The sequence below is a fragment of the Lynx canadensis genome, chromosome B3 (assembly GCF_007474595.2).
Source record: "Lynx canadensis isolate LIC74 chromosome B3, mLynCan4.pri.v2, whole genome shotgun sequence".
Taxonomy (NCBI): domain Eukaryota; kingdom Metazoa; phylum Chordata; class Mammalia; order Carnivora; family Felidae; genus Lynx; species Lynx canadensis.
In genome coordinates, this window is record NC_044308.2 from 122,111,078 (window position 1) to 122,129,489 (window position 18,412).

The 18,412-nt window shown below is 40.7% G+C and overlaps 1 protein-coding gene across 2 annotated transcripts in view; it reads right to left on the reverse strand.

Moving 5' to 3' along the window:
* The window catches only part of SPTLC2 (serine palmitoyltransferase long chain base subunit 2), a 102,386-nt gene that overhangs the window by 67,864 nt on the left and 16,110 nt on the right, over window positions 1–18,412 (reverse strand). For both annotated transcript variants that reach the window (XM_030319674.1, XM_030319675.1), the window contains exon 2: window positions 6,262–6,456. In XM_030319674.1, the coding sequence (XP_030175534.1) occupies window positions 6,262–6,456 (195 nt within the window). The remainder of the gene's footprint in view (window positions 1–6,261; window positions 6,457–18,412) is intronic.

Below are 18,412 nucleotides of genomic sequence, written 5' to 3' on the forward strand. Positions count from 1 at the left end.
AATGTGCAGTACCCGATACCATCTCTTTCACAATTGCCTGAACATTTACATTTCCTTGAGAAAATATCCATAAATAATGTGTCTATCATAATTGGAAATTTACTACTTAAATAACGTATCCTTTTTGATAGTCTCTTCTTCCAACAAGAATATTAAGTGAATGAAAACTGGAACAAAGACATCCAAATTCTAATTTGGGACTTTCCCTTGGCTGTCATTCACCATGCATTTATTTCCCAAAGTAGGATTGGGGGAACAGGGGGAGTTGTTTCCAATCTTTGTCCATTCACATCAAATAGGGTAAACAGTACAAACTCTTCTTGATCTCATTTCTTTAAACCCTTTCTAAATACTGCACATTAATGTTAAAGGTATTAACTCAAACACCTGAGAGAAATACTCCATCACAAATTTTTATTAGAAGAAAGAGCACTATTTTTGTTTTACTATATAAACATCAGAAAACGCTTAAGACAGTCTGGTCCCATTTATTGGAAGGGTTACCAAACCCAAAACGGTTGCAGCCTCAAGTGAAGTAGAGCTCTGGGCAGCCAGGCTGTGGCTGAGAGGGCAGAGACTGTCAAGATCAAGGAGCTCACCACTCCTCATTGTTCCGATGAGACAACACCTCAGTCCCTGAGACAGGAACAGACTTACACAGAGTGACAGGAAAGTTGCCACAGTGAAGGATGTTAGAGACCAAAAGCTGGTGGGACAGAATGGCAGAAGAGAGGGACTCCTGGCCAGGGTAGAAGCTTGACTACAGTTAGAAGGTTCAGTGAAAAGAACTGAAAGGCCGCTAACCAAACCCCCTGCAGCTTAGCAATGAAGCAAGAATGGGGATGGAACAGGGTAACTATTCAGGGTTCCAGTTTAGGCAACAAGAGTGTCTGTTCCCAAAAATATCTCCTACAGTTTAAATATTCTAGGACAGGGTTAAAATAGATGACTTATCCCTCCCTCCCTCCCTCCCTCCCTTCCTTCCTTCCTTCCTTTCTTCCTTCCTTCCTTCCTTCCAATGCCTTTTGCTGAATACTTCTGCCAGACTCAGGATATATTAAAAAACAAGACAGTTCTCTCCACAAACTACAATACCCCCACTACTCCTACCCTCCCCCTCCCCCAGCCTGTCCCCCATCCCCACTCCACATCCTCACCCTCCTCTTCCTCCACCTTCTTAATTTAGTCACTGTGAAATGACTTTAGTCAGGCCAACCTAATAGTTGTTTGCTCAGTCACTGAACAAACGTTTACTGAGCTGTCCTTTCCAGGCACTAAGGTAGGCATTAGGAATAAAAATGAGTAAGACACAACCTTTACACTCCTAAGGATCTCTTAGTGGAGCGGAGTGGCACACAAATGAAGTTATAATACAATATAACAAGTACTCTAAAGGGATACTTGCTCAGACAAAAAATACTTAACTGGTTAACTGGCAGGTGAGTGGCAATGGTAAAGTACAAACAGCCTTCATGCGCTGTTTGAACTTGATGTTCATGAGTTTGAGGCTCACGTCGGGCTCTGTGCTTGGAGCCTGGAGCCTGCTTCAGATTCTGCGTCTCCCTCTCTCTGTTCCTCCCCCACTCGTGCTGTCTCTCTCTCTCTCTCAAAAATAAATAAAACATTAAAATAATAATAATAATTAAATTAAATTTAAAAAAGCTACACTGTTGCTCCAAACAAAAAAGCCCAAAAGGTGACAGGGAAACTTTTGCAAACCTACTAATGTCACTAGTGCAAAAGGATAAGGTGGTAATCTACTACAAAACTCTTTGAAAAGGTTTATCTGGGATACAGTTTGGTACTAGTGAGAAATCCCTAGAGTAATACAAATAGATGACTTCTATACAGTGGAATATGATTCAGCAATAAACAGAAATGAATTACTTAAGCATACTACAACATGGATGACCCTCAAAAAACATTACGCCAAGTAAAAGAAGGCAGACACAAATAATCACACATTGTATGATCCCATTCATATGAAACATCTACAAACAGAAAGTAGATCAGTGGTTGCCTAGGGTGATAAGGGGGAGTAATAAGTGACTGCTAACAGCTATGGGGTTTCTTTTTCAGATGATAAAAATGTTCTAAAACTAGATTATGGTGCTGGCTGCACACTTCTGAAGATACATTTGACCCTTGAACAATAGGGGTTTGAACTTTGCAGGTCCATCTACACGCAGATTTTTTTCTAATAAATACAGTACGGTATTATAAATATATTTTCTCTTCCTTATAATGTTCTTAATATTTTTTCTCTAGCTTACTTTATTGTAAGAATACAGTATATAAGGGGCACCTGGCTGGCTCAGTTGGTGGAGCAGGTAATCTTGGTCTCAGGGTTGTAAATTCAAGCCCCACCTTGGGTGTAGAGATTACTTAAAAAAGAAAATAAAAGGTGGGGGTGCCTGGGTGGCTCAGTCAAGTTGAGTGTCCCAGTCACTTGAATGTCCGTCCGACTGTTGGATTTGGCTCAGGTCATCATCTCATGGTTCTTGAGTTCAAGCCTGCATTGGGCTCTGCACTGCAGCTTGGGATCCTCTTTCTTTTCTCTTGCTCTCTGCCCCTCCCCTGCTGGTACTCTGTCTCAAAATAAATAAATAAACTTAAAAAAAAAAAAAAAGAATACAGTATGATACATATAACTTACAAAATATGTGTTAATCGACTGTTTATGTTATCAGCAAAACTTCAGGTCAACTGAAGAGTATTAGTTAAGTTTTGGGGGAGTCAAAAGTATACATAAATTTTCAACTGCATGTGGGGGGGTGTCGGCACCCCTAATCTCCACATTTTTCAAGGGTCAACTGTAATGCTAAAATTAACTGAATTATATGTTTTAAACAGGTGACCTTTATGGTATATAAATTTTATCTCAATGAGGCTATTTAAAAAAAAATAGATGACTGCTGTCGGGGGGTCCACACACACCACAAAACAATGGAAAGTAGAGCTCTTTGTAAATCCACAGAACGAAAAAAGACAAACCAACTGATAATCCCTCAGCTTAATACATCAAGCAACTATACGACATTAATGGTTTCCAAAGATACTGCTACAATGGCAACCATCAGAATATTCTTAGTAAACTACTTTTTGAGGAAGGTCAAGAATAAAATACTGCCAGGAATTTCTATTAATCTATTTCAAATAATTTTCTTCTTTTGTATCTTGAAAATTAAACATATCAGGATGTGGATAAATAATGTCCCTTCCCAATATCCTATCCTTCCCATTTTTGAATATTTGATCATAAACACACCGTAGAGGCAAAATATTAAGTTTGGTAAGTTGTATGGGAACTACCTACCATGATTTGATCCTTAAATTTCTTAGGTATTTCTTGTCTAGATACTGGAATGTTTTAAATTCAACCTTTTGCTATATCTAATCACATACATGTTTCTAGAGGACTAGTAGCTTCATCTCACATAAAAAAGAAACAGACTACAGACTGGGAAAAACAACACTCTCCTCCAAAATAACACTAATAGGAGAGGATCAAGCAGTAAAGAATTCAAAGAATTTTTTTTTTTTTTTACAATTTACATAGAATAGAACAAAGTCATGCTAACTCATTAGTTGGGACCATGGGATTCAGTTCTACCCAAAGCAACATATAAAGAACTAGCATAAATAGTTAAAATGGACTCTCTTTTATAATGGAATGGGGAAGAAAGTAAGGAGACAGTTATAAACACCATTCACTCAGTGAAATGAGGAAGTGGCAACATTAGATTTGCATTTTATGATCCCAAGCACTTTCCCTCACTTCTTCCAATGTAACACTTAAAACTCTGCATATCCCTCTCACATCTAATCCAGTATCAGAAAATAAACATGCTCTACCATAGGGCTGAATGATCTTCCTTTCCCTCTAAAAGCTAAACTTTGATAAGAAAATGGCAGAATTCGGGGTGCCTGGGTGGCTCAGTCGGTTAAGTGTCCGACTTCAGCTCAGGTCATGATCTCACGGTTCGTGAGTTAGAGCCCCACCTTGGGTTCTGTGCTGACAGCTCGGGGCCTGGAGCCTGCTTCCGATTCTGTGTCTCCCTCTCTCTGCTCCTCCCCTGCTCACACTGTCTTTCTCTCAAAAATAAATAAAGATTAAAAAAAGAAAGAAAGAAAAGAAAATGGCAGAATTCAACTGTTCTAACTGTTAATGTTATCTACTGTGAAAATCCTATTGAAAGAATTCAAACAAATTAGTACAGTCCTCTAAACTGTAGAAGCAAATGTCCCCCCTCTGTCCCACATATTTCCTATTACTTCCTCCTACAATTATTTCCTGATTAATTCAATGCTAGTCAGCTATTTTTTTGTTCTACATCTGCATACAATTCAGACACTATTTACATGTATAGTGCTTTGCAAAGAGCCGTTAAATCTGAAGAGTTTATGTTTCCTCAACAGAATTAAAAACTACTTAATAAAATCTATGTGTTCTGACTCCTTAACACAAAGGTCAAGTACACACAGGCAGCCCCAATACTCAAGAGTCAATTCACCCTCTGGAAACACAGAACAAGTTCGAAACGTGATGTACTCTTTTACAAAGTAATTCTGATGCAACCCCATTCATTCTTTATCACACCATGACACAACACCAGCTATGCAAACTCTCCGGCCACTCCCCTGCTCAAAAACTGCCCAGACTCCTCACTGCCCACAAAGTTCTTAGCTTGACATTCAAACCACAATCTCTCATACAGCCAAAACCCAGCTGCTCCCAAACATTCCTCATACCCTTGCCCACCCCATCCCCTCAGCCTGGAATACTCTCCACATCAAAACCAGTACCCCCACACCCACCTCTACATGTTAGTTAGTAGGTCTTTGAAGTATGTCCACACTAGGAGAGGTCCCTGTAGACAAAGATTTTTGAATGTGGCTATGTGAAGCAAACGTTAGCTCCCATCAGTGACAACCACCATCAACTCAGTCTAATAGGAAGATACTGGCCCATAAATAAGTAACAGCAATACCATACAACGAGTTTTGCCTACTGGACCAAACTTCTGAATGCAGGGCTTTGCTTGCATTAGGTATTCAAGAAATACCTTCTTGATGAAGTGAACTGTAGGCCCTTCAGCGCAGTGAAGGATGGCCAACTTGTGGTTCTGGTGCTGGGGAGGATGCAGAATGACTGACATGAGAGAGAAGACAGCCTGGGTTCTGGGTTCTCCCAGGACCAGAATCCCCAATTCCATACAGACTGGTTTTGGCTTTCTAGCAGCTGATGAGGTCCCTTCTTTGCCCACATTTCTGGATGCCCCCATCCCTCCCCCCACGGGACCACCATCCATGCCCAGTGTCTAATGGCTCCTCTCTCAGTGGTGACCTTGCTGCCACCACATCCGCCTCTCTCCTCTAAAACCCCACAAAAGTGAGAAGTATGATGGACCAAAAAAATCTAATTTCTGAAGCCCTTCTATAATCTATCTCTAATCTAAATCTAATCTATCTACCTAATCTATCTCTAATCTAAATATTCCTTGGGTTAGAGAACAACCTCTGCATACTTCACATGCCAAGAACAAACAAGTTTGTTTTTAGAAACACCAGGCATTTTTCACCTTAATTTGGCTGATTTTTGAGAATAGGCAATACATGCATACTGTACAGAACTCTAGAGGTGCAAAGGAGTATAGAGAGAAAAGTGAAGTGAGGTCTTTCCTCCCAGAGACCACCATTATTATCTCTGTTTACAATTACTCAAACAAGATTGTTTTTCTACCATGAACAGAGCTCAACCACATTCTGTTTACAGACTTGTTTGGGGAGAGGAGCTGATCTGTGAGCCAAACATCTATGTACAATGTGTCTATGAGAAAACACATCATGAGTTCCCCAGAACTTCATCTTCTCAGACGAATGGAGCCACAACTTGGGATACAGCACAGTACCACGAACAGAAAGAACATGGCTTCTGGCACTTCACAGACCTGTGTCTGTGTACCAGCTCTGACACGAAGTGTCTTAGGAAATGTTATTTTAACTTGTGAATTTTAGCTTTCTCATCCATCAAACAGGAATAAATTCTTGTGATGACTAAATTAGAAATATCTTAAAGACCTTGATTTCTCCATGCCTTAACCTTGTTTTCTACTTCCTTTGTGAAATGCTTTCATTTAACTTCATCTGGAATATTTTTATTTTAACGTGTCCCCAGATCTCTAAAGAAATAATGAGTGAAAATACCAAGATCTCTATAAAAGGCTTCCATTTATAGAATCAAAGACTCTTAACAATTACCTGTTGTTCTTTTCTTTCTGTTGCATGATGACACTTTTCAATTCTCCAATGCCTCAAGAAATCTCGGAGATATCCAAAGAGAGTGAGTACACCATACCCCACATAAGTAAGCACAGCGACCAGCATCGGTGTTTCTTCAAAAGCTTCATTAAACGGTTTTTTATAAAGTCCTCCATTTTGTGTAACATGATGGACCTAAAAGGGAGTTTAAAAATGTTTATTTCAATCCCAGTAAGAAAAAGATTAAGCTCTAAGTCCTTACAGATTTGCATAACTTCAGAATTCTCTACCAGTAAAAATAAATCCACTAAAATCTAAGCAGGGCATAATTTTTTTCAACAGAAATATTGTAAGTTATATATACTTTAGATAAACAGCAAACAAAGAAAAACAGAGGGAGAAGGAAGTGCCCAAGAACAATGCTTAATGCTCATTTCTATCATTATTTGATTTTATGAAATAGATCCTAAAATGCTATGGTTGGAGCATGTATAATTTCCTTTGTTCTAATAAAGCAAATTAAAAAATAAATCAACAAAGAAAAAGCCTGTCCTGAAAAATAGTATATTAACTTACAAATGAAGCAAAGTAAATCAGTCCTAGAATAAACTATTTATAGCGTTTTACTGCTGTATAGTCTTAAAGCCACCAGCCATAGTATTCCAAATAATGACCAGTACTAGGTTCCTATGGGAAACACGTGGTTTATTAACAGCCTTTGTTGTGGTAACACAAATAAATTATGCACAAAAGTAAAATGCTTACATAAGAGTGGTCCAGCACTGTAAAGAAGTAGAAAGTGAAATGCAACACAAGGGAAAAACAGTTAAGAATGGTCAGCAACTGTCATGAAATCATTCTGACCCCTTCATCTTCACCTAAGTACCCATTTCCACTCTAAGATTATCCCTGGTTTAATCCTTTGGGACACTTGAATTTTAATATAAAATACCAAGCTACTGTACTTTTGATCTCATACCTCAAAGCTTTTTACTTTTTGGTCTTTTTTTTTTTTTAATTTTCTTTTAATGTTTGTTTATTTTTGAGACAGACAGAGACAGCGTATGAGCAGGGAAGGGGCACAAGAGAGGGAGACACAGAATCTGAAGCAGGCTCCAGGCTCTGAGCTGTCAGCACAGAGCCTGACGCGGGGCTTGAACCACGAACCATGAGATCATGACCTGAGCTGAAGTCAGACACTTAACCGGCTGAGCCACCCAGGCAGCCCACTTTTTGGTCAATCTTAATGGAAATCTTGTTTTATAGAAAAATCTCATCAGAGGAGTTTATGTGTTAACTTTTTTTTTTTAAGTTTATTTATTTTGACAGAGGGAGAACGCTCGAGCTCACAAACCAAACCGTGAGATCATGACCCAAGCTGAAATCAAGAGTCGTACACTAAACTGCCTGAGCCACCCAGGCACCCCTGTGTGTTAACTTTAATCTTAACTATGAAACAGCCAATTACAGTGAGGATGGTCATTCACAATTTATCAGGAACACATTTTCAATTGAGCACTGTACTAGAGTTATGAAAAGTCCCAAAGGAATAAACGATTCTTTCTTGGCCTCTCAGGCAACTTGATACAAGGGTTAAATATATTTTAGAATATTTCATACTGATAATATTAATTTGGGGAAGCTATCTGAATGCTGCAAGCTAGAACAGCTGGAAAATAAACACTTGTTCTTAACAAAGGAACGGCATTCAAATAGGCATGATACTTAGAATCTGATGGTACTGCTTCAATTTGATGGCCTAAAGAAACTTGTGAAAACTAATTGTAAAACTGATATAGATCTTCATCAATCTCTTCCCCAAAGGGGTAGAAGTTTATGTGGATGTTTACTACTGAAAGTTTTATGCAGGAGCAAGGCTGCAATGTGTTTAGAATAGAATAGCTAGAAATGAGCCAATAACTGAAGACAGGAGATTGTTTAAAAATTAACAATATAACATATAAACAAGTTACTAAACTGGGCAAAGCAGGGGCACCTGGGTGGCTTAGTCAGTTGAGCGTCCTACTCTTGGTTTCAGCTCAGGTCCTCTTCTCAAAGTTGTGAGATGGAGCCCCACACTGGGCTCAGAAGTGATAGCTCAGAGCCTACTTGGGAGTTTTTTCTCTCCCTCTCTCTCTGCCCCTTCCCCATTCACACGTTCTCTCTCTGTCTCAAGATAAATAAACATTTTTAAAAACCTGGACAGGAGCACCTGGGTGGCTCAGTCAGTTGAGCGTCCAACTAGGTTTCAGCTCAGGTCATGATCTCACGGTTCCATGAGTTCAAGCCTCGCATGGAGCTCTGCACTGACAGTGCAGGGCCTGCTTGGGATTCTGTCTCCCTCTCTCCCTCTCATGTTGTCTCTGTCTCTCTCAAAATAAATAAACTTAAAACTTTTTTAAGCTGGACAAATCAAAAATACTTAAAACACAACAAAACTAAAATAATATTCTGATGATCTCTTTTAAAAACTGTATCTAGGGCACCTGGGTGGCTCAGTTGGTTAAGCGTCTGACTTCAGCTCAGGTCATGATCTCACAGTTCACGAGTTCAAGCTCTGCATCAGGCTCTCTGCTGTCAACACAGAGTCTGCTTCGGATCCTCTGTCCCTCTCTTTCTCTCTGCCCCTGCCTGGCTTGTGCTCTCTCTCTCTCTCTCTCTCTCAAAAATAAATAAACATTAAAAAAAAATAAATAAGTAAATAAATAAAATATAAAAAATAAAAAACTATATCTAAAAGAACACTGTATTTAATACCAGTACCCAACTCTTAACTCTGAAATTGTTTAAACTATTTTCTCGCAATAGAACATACTAGTAAAAAGACAATTTTCAGAGCTCCTAAGTAACAAATGTGTGGCAGGTGTGTATGTCAGGAATGCTGTGAGTGTATCTCTTTAAAAGATATCCGCCTTGATTTGAGACACACCCAAACCAGCACTACCCACAGTGTATTCATACTGTTGGCTGGACTGTCTAGGAAGTAGTAAGCTAAATCATTAGTTTGCTTTTAAATATTATAATTATAATCACAGTGTCACTTTAATTGCATTTTAAGGAACTGAGATTCAACTAAGTAACTCTTGGAAAACAGCCTCAGTCAAATCACTGGGGGTCACTCTGGGGGTGCCTAGGTGGCTCAGTCAGTTGAGTGTTCAACTTCAGCTCAGGTCATGATCTCAAAGTTTGTGAGCCCCTCATGGGCCTCGCTGCTGTCAGCGCAGACCCCGCTTGGGATCCTCTGTCTCCACCCCACCTCTGCCCCGCTCCCACTCTCTCAAAAAAAAAAAAAAAAAAAAAAGTTAAAAAAAAAATACAGGTCACTCTGATCATTCAGGATCAGAATGTACAGGCCAACTGGTATGCAAACCTCTGATAAAGGTGACAAAGTCTTAGAACTCAGAGAGAAGAAAATCAATTCAACTACTGATGCCAAATTTTCTTATTGACATGATTCAAATAAAAATGATAGTATTACTATCTTATACATGTATAATGTTCCATAAAGGAAAGCACCAGGTTTATTTTGCTCATTATTGCACATCTAGCACTCAGGATAGTATTTATTAAGAGCTAACAAATAGTAAGTACTAAGCAATGTTTCCTTTTATTACTATTAGTATTACAGAAAGCAGTACAAGTGTTTGTTAAATGAATGAAAATACACATTATGCTCTTTGCTCTTTCAACAATAAGTACCCTGTAATAGAAGGGTTTAAACAAGTTACAGTGATTGCACAATTAACATTAGGACATTTCTCGAAACGACATCTAATACCTTTTAGTCTCAACTAGACTGGAGATCAAATCCATGCTAAAGAAAACATGGGCTACAAACTTTTCCAGTGTATTTTAGTCTCTGGATTCACCAGGCAAGAGGACTCTTAAAAGGCTTTCATTCATTCTAATGAGAATTACACTGTCAACAAGGCAATCAAGAAAAATACTAGCTTATCACTACCTCCAGGTTAAAAAAACAGTTACTAGTCTGCTCACATTAAGCAGACAAGGTTGTGACAGTGTTAGTACTATTAATCGAGGGAAGATTTAAGTACTACAACGACTACTAAGATGTTTGCCTGAAAAGTAACATTTTTTTCCAGTCGAGATTATAAGCATATCATCATAAAACACATTACAGGACAAGGGGAGGGGGGTGGGAATCAAACTAATAAGCCATACTGTTCACATGCCTGTAGGCTGTCAGCCATATTTATTAAACTGCTGCCACTCTTAACCAAAGCAATACTGGAAAGGAATAATCAAGATAACCATAAACATAATATGTATGCACTAAAATCATCTGGAAGGAGACATAAGAAACTGGAGTGGGAAGAGAGCATACTTCCTATTCATAACCCTCTGAACCGATGTGATTTTTTCATTTTTAACAAAGAGTACACATTACTGAATTTTTATGTATCATTTTGTTTTAAAAATGTTTACACCAGGGGCACCTGGGTGGTTCAGTCAGTTAGGCATCCGACTTTGGCTCAGGTCATGATCTCCCAGTCTGTGAGTTCGAGTCCCACGTCAGGCTCTGTGCTGACAGCTCAGAGCCTGGAGCCTGCTTTGGATTCAGTGTCTGCCTGCCTCTCTGCCCCTCTCCTGTTCGTGCTCTGTGTGTGTATCTCTCTCTCCCTCAAAAATAAATAAACATTAAAATAAAAAAAAAAAGTTTACACTGAATTTTTCTCACTGATTTTATGCACTATTAATAAAAACAGAATTAATAAAAGCAACATATGCCTTTCATGATAACCTTGGGTCTCTATAGCGTCTCTAGAGAATTCTCATCTTCTTGCTGGCTCTCAGACCGCAAATGCTGATGAGTATACACAAATCCACATGTCAGTTCCAAACTTTCCCCAGAACTCCAAATTTACACTTCCACCCACCACCAAGTTCCACTTGGACATCCCAACTCAGCAAGTTCAAGGCTGAACTCTCACCCTCTTAACTCCTCCCTTAATGCATACCAGAATCTCCTCCTGAACCACCCACCTCGTTGACAGCATCACCACCCAGTCTACCCAGTCTCCCAAGTTTGGAGTCATCTTTAGCACCACCTCATTTTCTAACTTCATTCTGGAACCAGTAATGCATTTTTGTGCCTTAGTTCAAGACCTTCTTTTGGGGCACAAGGACATTTTAAGGAGGCTGGAAATGTTCTACAATTTGAGAGAGGTACTGGAGACACAGTATACACACAGGTTAAAAAAGTCAGGGAGCAGGATGTACTTTATGCACTTACCAGATGTATGTTACTGCTCAATTTTAAAAAGCCCTCAGTGCCTCTTCCTTCGGTGGACTATTGCAATGCCCTCCTCTTCCCATCTGGTCTCCCTGCCACCAACACCCTCCACACATGCCAGTTATCCTTCTAGTCACACCAAACTTCTTGCTGCAGTCTTTCCAACAAAGATCCTCTCCTAGAGGGACTGCAAGTCTTCTAATAGCAATAAGGCAATAAATAATGTCCAATGTGAACAGTCAAGAAGCAGTAACACAAGCACGTTGCAATGTGGAGGTCAATGCCAAAAAGAAGATGGAGAAAAGAGTAGAAGAGAGCAGGAGACTGCTGTATATTTCAAAACAAGCCTTGTGGAACCATCTGATGCTTGAAACCATGTGCTACAGGCTGTTAGGAATTCTTAGATCCTAGAGGACTGGACCATAGGGTTATTTGGCTGTGATCATTTGCTATTTTCAAGACAAGAAAAGAATAACTCCAAAGACAATTCAGAGACCATCGGGTTCCCTCCTCAGTTTCAAAGGTGGCAAGGAGGGACCATCACTTCAGATCCAATAGGCAACCTACTTAAAAAGAGGTGGCGGGGGGATGGCGCCTCTCAGTTGGTTAAGTGTCTGACTCTTGATCTCAGCTCAGGTCTTAATCTCAGGGTTGTGAGTTCAAGCTCTGTGCTGGGCATAAAGTCTACTTAAAGAAAAAGAAAAAAAAAAAAAAAAAAGATTCACTAGGTGAGTGACTCCAAAAGGCAGCCTGAAGCATATGAGGTAGAGGAAAGTGACCCCCCCCCAACCCAGTGGGTCCAGGGGGCATAGCATCAAACCAAGGAGGATTTTTCTTGAGCCTTAAAAATCTCATGGAATCTGCCTTGCTAAATTTTGGACTTGGTTTGGACCCATTACTCCTTTCCTCATTCTGATTTCTCCCTTTTGGAACAGGAATGTCTATCCTCTGTGTCCCACCATAGCATTTTAGAAGCACATAATTTACATGGCTTTACAAGCTCACAGCTGAAGATGATTGTCTCAGGATAAATTGTGTCTTGAGTTTCACCCATATCAGATGTAGATGATATTTAGATGAGACTTTGGATTATAGACTTTAGAATTGATGCTGGAATGAGTTAATAAGACTTTTGAGGCTGTTGGGGCAGAATGAATGTATTTTGCATGCAAGAACATGATTTTAGAGGGGTCATAGGCAGACTGTTATAGGCTGAATGTTTGTCTCCCCTCTTTCCCACCTCATTTATATACTGAAGCTCTAAGCCTCCAGTGTGATAGAATTTCAAAGTGGGGCCTCTGGGAGATAATTAGGTTTGTATTAGGTCATGAGGGTGGGACCCCATGATGTGATCATGCCCTTGTAAGTATTGGAAGCAGAGATCTCCACTGAAGAATGACCCTGTGAATGCATGATGAGAAAGCAGCCATCTACAAGCCAGGAAAAGGGCCCTCACCAAGAACTGAATGTGCCAGCAACTTGATCTTGAAATTCCTGAACCATGACAAATATCTATTGTTTTCTGATTTTTTAAAAAATTTTTCAGAGAGAGACAGAGTGTGAGCGGGGGAGGGGCAGAGAGAGAGGGAGACAGAATCCAAAGCAGGCTCCAGGCTCTGAGCTAACAGTTCAGAGCCTGACGCAGGGACCGAACCCACAGACTGCGAGATCATGACCTGAGCCGAAGTTGGACACCCAACCGACTAAGCCACCTAGGCGCCCTGACAAATATCTATTGTTTAAGATAGATATGGTATCCATACACCTATGGTGTTTTGTTACAGGTGCCCACACTGATTAAGAAAAAAGTAAGGGGAGATAATATACAGAACTTACTTTCAATTGGCTCAGGAAAAAATAATTGTGTGTGTGTGTGGTGTGTAGAGAGAATGATGGAGAATTTTCTTCAAGAACCATTGGTGAGTCAGTTGCAGTTATGATGTACCTCTATAATTCATCATGTCTCTCTTAAAAACAAAGATATTATCTTACATAACTACAGAATAATTACTAATCAGGAAACCGATAGGGTACTGTACTAATAGCTAGTCTACAGACTTTACTTAAATTTTGCCAGTTTTCCTAATAATGTCTTTATAGCAAAAGAGTCCTTGATAATGTGCTGCATTCTGGCTTTTCAGTTTCAGAAAAGGAAAAAGGTAAGTTTTGATTACAGGGTAAACTGACTTACAAGGAATGATCCTGAGCAGAGGTTTTGAGAATCCCATGAAAGAACACAAGATAACTACGTAATGATACAAAAATGGGGAAGCTGGGGCGCCTGGGTGGCACAGTCGGTTAAGCGTCCGACTTCAGCCAGGTCACGATCTCGCGGTCCGTGAGTTCGAGCCCCGCGTCGGGCTCTGTGCTGACTGCTCAGAGCCTGGAGCCTGTTTCCGATTCTGTGTCTCCCTCTCTCTCTGCCCCTCCCCCGTTCATGCTCTGTCTCTCTCTGTCCCAAAAATGAATGAACGTTGAAAAAAAAAAATTAAAAAAAAAAAAAATGGGGAAGCAATTATTGGGAAACAAAAGCAAGTATATTCATACATTTGACAGGAATACAAAACCATACAAGCATGATTTTATAAGCAAATAGATATATCCCCACTGAATGTGACAGCACGATGACAGAACCTGCCCACCCGGCAGACATTTTGGAACATTACAAAAGAAATCAATGTCCACTATGAACACCTATTATTCTTTGGCAACCAAAGGACTGTTATCATCCTTTTCTGCTAAATGAACCCTGTTTACTTCCAGCGGTATACTCTGTTGTTCCTTAAAAAGTTCTACTGAAATGGCCCTTTCTTGGAATCCTACTGAAATGTACTATCCTCTCCCTACCGCATACCACACATACTAACGAAAATAGTTTGGAGCTTTGCACTGGTCACACAAGCTATTCCACACTCTGAACATATATTCCCAGAAGTGTCCTCCTTTTTTCAGCAGGGGAATTTTGAAAAGTAGGGAGTCCACATTTTTTTTTTTTTTTTTTTTTTTTTTTGCAATCAGGATAAATTCCCTCATTTGTGTCAATAGCATCCCCATATGGAATGACTGAAAAGTGCCTCCGAAGCTAGCTGTAAAGCAAACATATTTTGACATTACTGTTTTCCTGCCTCAAAAATGGAGACCCCCAAGTATGTATGCACGGGAGCGTTTTCAGTTAGTTCAGTGGCATCCTGTGCACGCGGGCAGCGAGGCTCTGCCCCGGAGTTACCGTTCTCACCTGCCGCCCACATCTCCTCTGTAGCGTTTCCCAGTCTCCAGGTCAGCGTGTCACGGCATCACAGACCCGCGTAACAGGAGAGCGGAGCACGAGGGTGGCTCTGCCACAGGTGACTGCACCTTCATCTCGGCTCTCTTCCACCTCTGACACGTTCTGGGCCTGTGGCACCACACCCTCCGCTCTGGCTGTGTGGTGGATGCCGACTGAGAGGCAACCTGGTGCCTTTGCCTTCTCTGCGAATAATCTCGGATTATTCCGGTGGTCGCCTCTGTGCGACACGATCACGTTCCTTCCTTGGTCCTGACTGACACGGGGGTAGGCTCCTGTGCCACAATGAACCTAACAACACTCTCTCACGGGGATTTATGGTTTCAACAGGGAAAGAGTCTGAAGGGCACTGGATCTCCAACATCCTGGAGAAAAGGTCTGTGAACTCCTGCTGCTGAGGTCCCAGGTGCTAGTTCCCGTCTGACTTTTCTGAGTTGTTCATCAGTTCTACCCTGCTCCCTCCTTTTATTTATTTTTTGCATGCCTATGATCCTTGCAGTAAATCACCTTTTTGGTTAGCTAGAGTCAGTTTCCACTGCTATCAACTGAGAGAAATTTAACAGGTATATATTCTGTGTTAAAATGTCTTAGAACTTCTGTACACTTACACTGACTAGGCACCTACTGATTTTCAGAGCGTCAGTAAAAATTTTTAAAAGGGCTCCTAACTCTGTTAATTTTGTGCATTTGGAATATTGTTTACTCTTATCTGGGATAAGGGACATCTGGTCCAAAATTATAAGGCAGTACCTTTCCTGTTTTGAAGACGTGAGAGTCTCATTGCCACCTATAACTAAACCCTTTCCAGGTTCTCATTAACACACGTGAAGACAGACCAAAAAAGGAAAAACAAAAATCAGAACTAGTATTTTTAAAAAAAGACAACAGAAGACCACAGATCAAAATTCAGACAGTATTTGTCTGCTAACTTTGCCTAACTATGGAGAACATGCTCATAAACATTAAACAAGACTCATTCAGGGTTGAAAAATCACAAATCAAAGAGGAAGTAATAGACTATTTAGTACAAGAGTTTAAGAAAATGGGACTATTTAGAAGAAAACTCTGGTTAGAGCTTCTCCCCACACCATAGCATCACAGAGACTGCTAACTGGCCCCCTGTAGATATTCCTATCTCCCCTTTGGTAATAGAAGCTCTCAGATTTAGCTGGGTCCATGGTCTACAGTCTACATTTCTCAATCTCCCTGACAGCTAGGGGTAGCCATGTAATGAACTTTGGCCAACAGGAAGTGAACAGAAGGGGCAGGTACCAGGGCCGGATTACATCCTTTAAAACAATTGTTCTCCTTCCACTTCTCTTTCCTGGAGAGAAAGAGAATGAAGTGCCAGTGGCCTGGAATGTAGATGGATGTGGTTGAAGACGGAGATGCTGAAAAAACAACAACAACAACAACAAAACATCCTAGTGCCTGGGTGGCTCAGTGAGTTAAGCCTCTGACTCTTGATTTCTGCTTCAGTCATGATCCCAGGGTAGTGGGATCAAGCCCGTCGTTGGGCTCTGCTCTGAGCATGGAGCCTGCTTAAGATTCTCTCTCTCTTCCCCCCCCTCTCCCCAGCTCATGCTCCCGTACTCTCTCTCCCTCTCTCTCTCTCTCAAACAAAAAATAAACAGGAGCACCTGGGTTAAGCGTCTGACTTTGGCTCACATCATAAACTCACAGTTCGTGGGATTGAGCTCCCTCCTTGGGTTCTGTGGTGACAGCTCGGGCCTGGAGCCTGCTTCAGATTCTGTGTTTCCTCTCTTGCCACCCCTTCCCCACTTGTGGGTTTTTTTTTTTTTTCCCCTCTCTCTCAAAAATAAACACTACAAAAAGAAATTTAATAAATAAAAAAACATCCTAAAAGATTACAAAACAAAGATAGCTCATACCCTACTGAATGCTACCTGTCTACCTTCAGACTTTACAAAGAGAATTTCTATCTTGTTTTTTTTTTTTTTAATGTTTATTTTTGAGAGAGAGAGCACAAGTTGGGGAGGGGCAGAGAGAGAGGGAGACACAGAATCCAAAGCAAGCTCCAGGCTCTGTGCTGACAGCAGAGAGCCCAACACAGGGCTCGAACCCGTGAACCATGAGATCATGACCTGATTGGACCCTTAACCGACTGAGCCACCCAGGCACCCTCTATCAAAGTTGTTTGAACAACTTTATTTTGATGTCCCATTTACATCAACAAAAACAAAAAACCATACTGAGACTTCTGCTTATAGGTTAAAATTAATAGGTAGAGACAAACCATCACTTTCACAGAACAACTAGATAAAACTACACAGATTACTCAAAACAAGAAATAGTTTTAAAGACATTGAAGAACTGTCTCTCATGCAAAGCAAAGAGGGCAAATAAACTAAAATTCCAGAGAAGAAGAACCTTTCCTTAGTGAGCTGAAATCGCTAGTCATTTTCTTCCCTGGTGTTATTTGCAGAGTGTGAGCACGAATGATCATAAATGGGCTTGCCACAAGCAGAAGAACTCTGCCAAGAGGAAGAAAAACCAGTGGAGCTTATGATAGCTCTATAGGATGGTGTGACAGACTGAATTCTAGCAGAGCCCCAGACCTACGGCCAGTTTTCTGCACAGGACACTTATCACGTGCTAGAGAAGCTAGAGAGCTAGACTAGAAAGGTGGCTTGAAATCAACCACAGACTTACAATGCTAGAGGGAGGGGCTTGCAACAAACACAATGGATCCCATCCTTAGATGGAATCTACCCAAAGTTTTAGCCCAGTCCCACCTATCTCAGTCCCTGGTTAGAGTGTGGGTGCTCAGAGCAAAAGGAGAAAACAACATAGACTTGAGTCTCTGCAGGTCCTTTATATATAGTGTCCAGCAATCAATCAAAGATGTCTGCTTTTCTAGGGGCAGGGAGAGAATGTGGACATGCCTGAAATAGAAAGCAGAGAAGACAATTGTCTACACATTCCCTCTCTTCACTTCGGTACTACCAACCCTGGGAAATCCCTTACAACTTGACCCTCTCCCTCTCTCCTTAATTTCACGTACCCGGGAATGGACATTCCTCCTGTTTCATTTTTTAACATCCCAAAACTGCACAAATAACTTTCAGACATCAAAGCCTCTCCTAGGAACCCAGAGCCCCCTTGCTACCAAGGAGCTCAAAATCAGCGTTATCATCTCATTCTTCTCAACAAATATTTAATCTCTCTATCAAGGTTTGTACTCTGTATTTGAAGACACAAATAAAGAGATAATCCTTGTATTCAAGGACTCTTCAGGGTTTGTTTTTTTTTTTAGCAAAAAAGGATGTTGGGGCGCCTGGGTGGCGCAGTCGGTTAAGCGTCCGACATCAGCCAGGTCACGATCTCGCGGTCCGTGAGTTCGAGCCCCGCGTCAGGCTCTGGGCTGATGGCTCAGAGCCTGGAGCCTGTTTCCGATTCTGTGTCTCCCTCTCTCTCTGCCCCTCCCCCGTTCATGCTCTGTCTCTCTCTGTCCCAAAAATTAAAAAAAAAAAAAAAAAAAGGATGCAAAAATCAATATGGTTTTTGAGATTAAAGAGAATAAGGAAACTACTTTAAAGAATACTGTCAAAAGGGATTTATATTTAAATACACAGGATGAGGGGCGCCTGGGT